At 40.8% G+C, this 8,119-nt stretch overlaps 1 protein-coding gene across 1 annotated transcript; it reads left to right on the forward strand.

The window, feature by feature from the left end:
- The first annotated feature begins 1,478 nt into the window (after positions 1-1,478).
- LOC119883588 (olfactory receptor 11A1-like) lies at positions 1,479-2,405 on the forward strand. The gene has a single exon (XM_038694316.1). It carries the CDS (start codon positions 1,479-1,481, stop codon positions 2,403-2,405), a length of 927 nt encoding a protein of 308 aa, XP_038550244.1.
- Positions 2,406-8,119: the final 5,714 nt, after the last annotated feature.

Consider the following 8,119-nt stretch of genomic DNA (forward strand, 5'->3'; position numbering starts at 1 on the left):
TTTCTCGTGCCATCAGTGGAATTATTGGACATTGCAGTCAAGGCTTCACTCTCCGCTGTTCATGCGGTGAGACGCCGGAGGAGGGGGAGGAGGTCCGGTACGCTGGTGCGACTATGCCGAAGAGGACACCGCAGCCGCTACCTGGAATATTTCTCTCCAACGTGCGCTCGCTGTGCAATAAACTGGACAAACTTAAGCTACTGGTGGGGAAAAACAGGGACTTTTATTCATCTTCTGTTCTGTGCTTCACGGAGATGTGGCTGTGTGGACTCCACGCTGCAGCTAGCTGGCTTCCAGGTCTACAGAGCGGACCAAGACACAGAACTCTGGTAAAACAAAAGGTGGAGGTGTCTACTACTACCCATGAGTTCTCGGTGGTCACATTCCACATTCAGTCAGAATCAGGTCACAATTTAGAAGGCTTGCATACAACATCAATACATTACCCTATGAAGAACAATCACATTTTCCCACCTTCTGTCCCTCGACTCGAGCTTTGGGGTTTGGCTCATGAAGGTTATTAAACCCATCTCTACTTTTATAACTTGATGGCAGATTTGTGTCGTTCTAACAACTTGCTGAGAAGTTTGACCTGACCTGTTAAAAACAAAGGGTGTCACAGGGAGTCACTCGTAGGGATCCTTTCCATCATGTTGTTAGAACCCTGGTAAAACAGTCTGAGCCTGTCGCACAATCGCCCCAAAGGAGTATGTCGCAGGCACCTCAGCCGGTTCAGCTGCTGGCTGAAGCATCTACTGATCAGATTTCAAAACGTTTTGTACATACTAGTCATTTAAAGACCAGATTATGCAAAAATGTGGACCAGGTTTAAAAGTATCAAAATGATCTTTTACATTTCAAGGCTTTGTTTTCATTGCACAAGGCTGTACAGGTGGATTCATGTCTCTCAAGTCTTGCCTGCATATCATTGAGTGACGTTTCCCTTGGTTTAATGGTCTCATCGTGTTGGATAGTCGCCCCATCAGTGGTTAGTTAAATTGAATGTTTAGCTATAACTCGGTCCTCTATGGACTTCACTTATCTGTCCATGTTGGGCAAGGTTAATGTTGAATACCAGCAAATATACGATCTGTAATCAGTGTTAGTCAGTTAGGATATTAGTAACAGTGGTTCCTTTGGTAATGACATCAGTTTGCTGCTGTGGACGCCCACTGATGAAAGGTTTAAAAGAAGCAGAGTTACAGTTCAGTTCAGAGGAGGCCAGGGTTTGATTCATGTCATTAACTGTGTGTTGTAGTTTTTAATGTTATATTGAGCTGAAATAGAGGATAACTTGGTGTAAGTAAACTGTAAATTGTTCATATTTTCTCGATGTGTTATCTTCCAACTCTGACTAGTGTAAAGTTTAGATTAGTTTACCTCTGTCTGTAAATTTATGACTGAATGTAACATAATTATTGCAGTCAGTTCTTCCGGTGAACAGTGTTATGCTTAATGCTTTAAACCAAAAGAGGATCATGATGAATTCTACTCAGGGTTCATATTTCATACTTGGAGCCTACTTTGACAGCGGTCTTTTAAAATATTTGTTTTTCATGATTCTTACATCATTATATATTTTTATTCTCAGTTTAAATCTTTTGCTCATTGTGGTTATCTGTATGAACAGAAGCTTACATGAACCTATGTACCTTTTTCTGTGCAGCCTGTTTGTAAATGAGCTGTATGGTAGTACAGGGTTGTTTCCATTCCTTCTGCTTCAGATTCTCTCTGACATTCACACTGTTTCTGCTCCCTTTTGTTACCTGCAGATTTTCTCTTTGTATTCTTATGGAGGTGTAGAATTTAGTAACTTAGCTGTCATGTCTTATGACAGATACCTTGCCATCTGTTGCCCTCTACAGTATAACACACGCATGACATTTAGGAAAGTTGTCATACTTATTGCTATATCATGGTTGTACCCATTTCTTGCTATTTTTATTTTAATAATGTTGAGTTCCTCTTTACAGCTGTGTGGGAACATCATTAACAAAGTGTACTGTGACAACTACTCTGTTGTCAAACTGGCCTGCTCTGACACAACAGTCAATAACATTTATGGACTTATTATTACCTGCTCTGTAGTCTTTTCTCCTGTAATTTTAATCCTTTACACTTACATGAGGATTCTTAAAGTGTGTTTTTCTGGTTCTAAACAGACCAGACAAAAAGCTGTCAGTACCTGCACTCCTCACCTTGCTTCTCTGCTCAACTTTTCTTTTGGGTCATCCTTTGAAATATTACAGAGCAGGTTTAACATGAACCGTGTGCCTAATATATTGCAAATCTTTCTGTCATTGTACTGGCTGACATGCCAGCCGCTCTTTAACCCTTTGGTATATGGACTGAAAATGTCCAAAATCCGTATCATATGTAAAAGTATGTTTTCTTGGAAAGTGTAGAGCATCGAAAAGATTTGTGCAGCTTGACTATCACTAACAGAAAATGGGGCTTCTGACTCCGCTGGACTGTTGTCATCTGTGCCGTTGTGTATTTCACAGTGTGAAATGTGGACAGGAGGATCTGGAGATTGTACCATGTGATCAGTGGACAACTTGCTCTTCTTCCTGATCCTCAGCCGCTGCACCGATTGCTTCCCATTACTGCCAAAGTATGTTTCTTCTCACTTGCTGAACTGTGTCGCATCAAACACAGCTGCTTAGCAATCCTGTTGGCTGTTAGAGGAATGGAAAGGTGTGGATTGGATTAATCAAAATTGTATTTTTGGATTATAATCCCACTGTTTTAGTAATTTTTTTTGTGGACTTTCTGTTGATTTATGTTAACTTCCATTTAACGACCTCAGCTGTTTGGGAGATCTCTCCCTGAATGTCCTCTCCTGACGTTTATTCTCGTGTTATAGGAGCTGAGGATTTTTAGGGACATTTTCTTCCATTTTTGGAGACCTTGAACTCAATTAGGACCTGGTGTTGTGGTGTCCAGTAAAGCCCATTGAAACATATCTTCACAAATGCCTTGCTTAAATAAAAAAGACTTCCCTATATCTCTGAGCTTTGATCCCCCAGTGATCCTTATTTCCACCAATACAAATAAACTTGTAATTAAATTTGAAGTTGTGCAGTCTGATCAGCAAAAGCAGTTCAATGGCTGGTCATTCTGGTACATGCATGCATTTCTAGACCAGTAATCGAATGTGGCCTCTGGACATTTACCCCAATCAACTCGGCCCATTTGGCATGCAGACGCTCAATAAAACAGTGGGTTTAAAATACCAAAGAAAAGAGCATTAAATTAGTCTGCAGAATGCAGGACTGGCCGTGTACTGAAAAAACTTGCGTATCTGTCCATCTTGCTGTGTGATGTCACGGAGTCTGAGGGGAGGTCATTATCGTCCTCAGCCCTCTGTGCACCAGTGGAACCAGCGCTGAGGTCTGCTCAGGCTGATTGGTCTCACTGGTTGACAGCTCTGACTGTAATTTGCTTCAGAGGGAATTAGTGGAAACTGTGGCTAATGTGAAGAGGCCTCAGGGACAAACATGTTGACAGGCTGAAATGACCTTTGACCTGAGGGACTTGGGACAGTGATGTAACTTTCCCAGCAGCCTCTGCAGGGTTTCTTTGAACTGCAACTGAGAATAAACTTAGTTTGTGCCAAAGAATAACAATAACAAAACATTTTATTTCTATGGTGCCTTGAGGACACACAAAGAGACTTTACAATAAATAAAGCCAATACATTAAGTACATAAAAATAGAAAAACAAAATACATAAATACAACGTACATAAAAGCAGGAGGAGACCATAAAACTAGCAAATAGCAGTAGGTGAGATGTAATTTGGGGCCGCTGATGATCATGTCAGATTTACGTCGGTAAGGCAACTGTGGTGATGAATTTGGTGGAAATGTAGATCTGGACCAAGCTCTGAAACGTGGGGGACCCCTTGTGACAGAGGAGCAGTGGAGAAGGTGCAGTTGTTGATGTTGGTGAACTGCTGTCTGTTGGTGAGATTAGACCGGAGCCAGGAGTGTGCGGTGCCGGTGAATCCACCCCTCCCAGTCATATTAATACTCACATTCCTCGAGGCACAGGCCGAGGAGGTGGAGTTGCAGCTATCTTTGACTCTAGCCTACTAATCAGCTCTAAACCTAAACTAAACTATAACTCATTTGAAAGCCTTGTTCTTAGTCTTTCACACCCAAGATGGAAATCACTGCAACCAATTCTCTTTGTTATAGTGTACCGAGCACCTGGTCCGTACTTATCTGAAGTTTTTGTCAACTTTAGTCCTTAAAACAGACAAAGTTATTATTGTAGGGGATTTTAATAATTAATTCATGTGGACGTTGAGAATGACAGCTTCAGTACTGCGTTTATCTCTCTGTTAGATTCCATTGGCTTCTCTCAGTGTTCATGAACCGACTCACTGTTTTAACCACACCCTCGACCTTGTTTTGGTGTATGGTATTGAAATTGAACATTTAGTGGTGTTCCCACAGAATCCCTCTTTATCCGACCACTGTTTGATAACTTTTGAGTTTGTATGCTGAACTACTCGCCATTGGGCAAAAATTTCTATACAAGATGTCTGTCTGATAGTGCTGTAGCTAAATTTAAGGATGCGATTCCATCAGCTCTAAATACATTATCTAGTCACAAAGTAACGGAGGACTCTATGCTAATTTCAGTCCCTCCCAAATCGATCATCTTGTTGATAGTGCTGCAGGCTCACTGCGAATGACACTCGACTCTGTTGCCCTCTAAAAAAGAAAATACTAAAACAAAGACGGTTAGCTCCATGGTATAATACTGAAACTTGCAAATTAAAGCAAATATCGCTGAAACTTGAGAGGAATTGGCGTTCCACCAAACTGGAAAATTCTCGTTTAATTTGGCAAGATAGTCTTAAAACTTATAGGAAGGCCTCCGTAATGCCAGAGCAGCGTACTACTCGTCATTAATAGAGGAAAATAGGAACAACCCCAGGTTTCTTTTCAGCACTGTAGCCAGGCTGACAGAGAGTCACAGCTCTATTGAGCCAAGTATTCCCATAGCTCTCAGTAGTTACGACTTCATGAGCTTCTTCAATGATAAAATTCTAGCTATAGAGACAAAATTCACCAAGACCTGCCCTCAACTGGCACCGACTTATCTCTTAACTCAGGAACCTTAGAAACAGCTGTAGAACCAGATATATGTTTAGACAGTTTTGCTTCCCTCAATCTTTACCAACTAACTTCAATAATTTCTTCATCTAAACCATCAACCTGCCTCTTAGACCCCATCCCGACTAGGTTGCTTAAAGATGTTTTACCCTTAGTCAGCACCTCTATACTAGATATGATAAATCTATCTTTATCAACAGGCTATGTACCACAGTACTTTAAAGTAGCTGTAATTAAACCTCTTCTGAAAAAGCCCAAACTTGATCCGGATGTTTTAGCCAACTATAGACCTACAGGTGCTGGTCATATAATTAGAATATCATCAAAAAGTTTATTTATTTCAGTAATTCCATTCAAAAAGTGAAACTTGGATATTATATTCATTCATTACACACAGAATGATATATTTCAAATGTTTATTTCATTTAATTGTGATGATTAAAACTGAAAAATCCCAAATTCAGATTCCTTTTGCCTGAATTACTGCAGCAATGCGGCGTGGCATGGAGTCCATCAGTCTGTGGCACTGCTCAGGTGTTATGAGAGCCCAGGTTGCTCTGATAGTGGCCTTCAGCTCTTCTGCATTGGGTTGCCGTATCGCATCTTCCTCTTCACAATACCCCATAGTCTGTAGGGTTATGGTCAGGCCAGTTTGCTGGCCAATTAAGAACAGGGATACCGTGGTCCTTAAACCAGGTACTGGTAGCTTTGGCACTGTGTGCAGGTTCCAAGTCCTGTTGGAAAATGAAATCTGCATCTCCATAAAGTTGGTCAGCAGCAGGAAGCATGAAGTGCTCTAAAACTTCCTGGTAGACGGCTGCGTTGACCTTGGACCTCAGAAAACACAGTGGACCAACACCAGCAGATGACATGGCACCCAAACCATCACTGACTGTGGAAACTACACTGGACTTCAAGCAACGTGGATTCTGTGCCTCTCCTCTCTTCCTCCAGACTCTGGGACCTTGATTTCCAAAGGAAATGCAAAATTTACTTTCATCAGAGAACATAACTTTGGACCACTCAGCAGCAGTCCAGTCCTTTTTGTCTTTAGCCCAGGCGAGACGCTTCTGACGCTGTGTCTTGTTCAAGAGTGGCTTGACACAAGGAATGCGACAGCTGAAACCCATGTCTTGCATACGTCTGTGCGTGGTGGTTCTTGAAGCACTGACTCCAGCTGCAGTCCACTCTTTGTGAATCTCCCCCACATTTTGAATGGGTTTTGTTTCACAATCCTCTCCAGGGTGCGGTTATCCCTATTGCTTGTACACTTTTTTCTACCACATCTTTTCCTTCCCTTCGCCTCTCTATTAATGTGCTTGGACACAGAGCTCTGTGAACAGCCAGCCTCTTTAGCAATGACCTTTTGTGTCTTGCCCTCCTTGTGCAAGGTGTCAATGGTCGTCTTTTGGACAGCTGTCAAGTCAGCAGTCTTCCCCATGATTGTGTAGCCTACAGAACTAGACTGAGAGACCATTTAAAGGCCTTTGCAGGTGTTTTGACTTAATTAGCTGATTAGAGTGTGGCACCAGGTGTCTTCAATATTGAACCTTTTGACAATATTCTAATTTTCTGAGATACTGATTTTGGGGTTTTCATTAGTTGTCAATGAATGTATACATTATACAAGTTTCACTTTCTGAATGGAATTACTGAAATAAATCAACATTTTGATGATATTCTAATTATATGACCAGCACCTGTATATCTAACCTTCCATTTCTCTCTAAGGTTCTGGAGAAAGCAGTTGCTAAACAGCTGTGTGACTTTCTACAGAACAATAGTTCTGTAGAGATTTATCTGTGAGTTCATCATAGCACAGAGACAGAACTGGTGAAAATTAATAATGGCCTCCTTATTGCATCAGACAAAGGACTTGTCTCTGTACTGGTTTTACTAGATCTTAGCGCTGATACCATTGACCATCAGACACTATTGCAGAGACTGGATAAGCTGCTTTAAGTCCTATTTACATTACATTACATTTAAGGGACTTACAATTGCTATACATGTCAGAGGTTGCACGCCTCTGGAGCAACTAGATCTTGTTCAGGGACACATTGGTAGATGGGTCACAGTGGGGAATTGAACCCGGGTCTCTCACACCAAAGGCAGGCATCTTATCCATGTCCTTGTCCACCCCCTATTTATCAGATCGATTTCAGTTTGTACATGTTAACGATGAGTCCTCCATGTGGGGAGCATGTTGAAATGCTATATTATGCCATCTTTATTTAAGATATCAGGGGCAGCGTATTCTGATAGACTAATGATGATTTAAAAAAAAAATTTTTTGATGTTACTGACGATCAGCCACTTTCTTGACGGCATTCCCAACAGCAAGGTTGCACAGATTTATGGGCGTGGAAACAAACCAACCTTGTGGGTCATACGCATGCGGAGAGCCGCTAAGTAGCGCATCTCGATAGGTAGCAGAAATCGACAGAACACCGGCAATACAGGAGCACTAGGCGCATTTGATGGCGCTCATATAAAGATAGACTTTTTTAATCTTTCATTTATTAATGTGTAGCCTATATCATAATGTATTATCTTGAAAATTCTTTATTGTTAAATGTGTGTTGAATATAAACTCCTCTTAGGAATTTCACCATTCAATGTGAATTTATCTGAGAATATTCTTAAATAATAATAATAATAATCCTTATTTGTAGACTTTTCAAAAACAAGTTACAAAGTGCTTTAACAAGTGTAAAGACAATAATACAAAAAAAAAAAACAATACAAGATAAAAGCATGAAAACATTGAAAAGACTAAAATACATAAGGAAATGTCTTCTGTGATTGGTCCTTAGCGACATCGTCATCCAAACCCTGTTTGCGGCACAGCAAAGTGTCGTGAATCAGCAGACTGACACTTAAGATTTAGTCCTACACTTCACTCAAATTGATGCTTGATAACTAACTTTTATGCTTTGAGCCAAGAATTTTTTTACTCTTAAGTCAGTTCTTAGCAGCGTTCGTATGAG

Source organism: Micropterus salmoides, unplaced genomic scaffold, assembly GCF_014851395.1.
Source record: "Micropterus salmoides isolate LMB-PRFRI ecotype aquatic unplaced genomic scaffold, ASM1485139v1 Ms_hic_scaffold_3, whole genome shotgun sequence".
Lineage (NCBI taxonomy): Eukaryota > Metazoa > Chordata > Actinopteri > Centrarchiformes > Centrarchidae > Micropterus > Micropterus salmoides.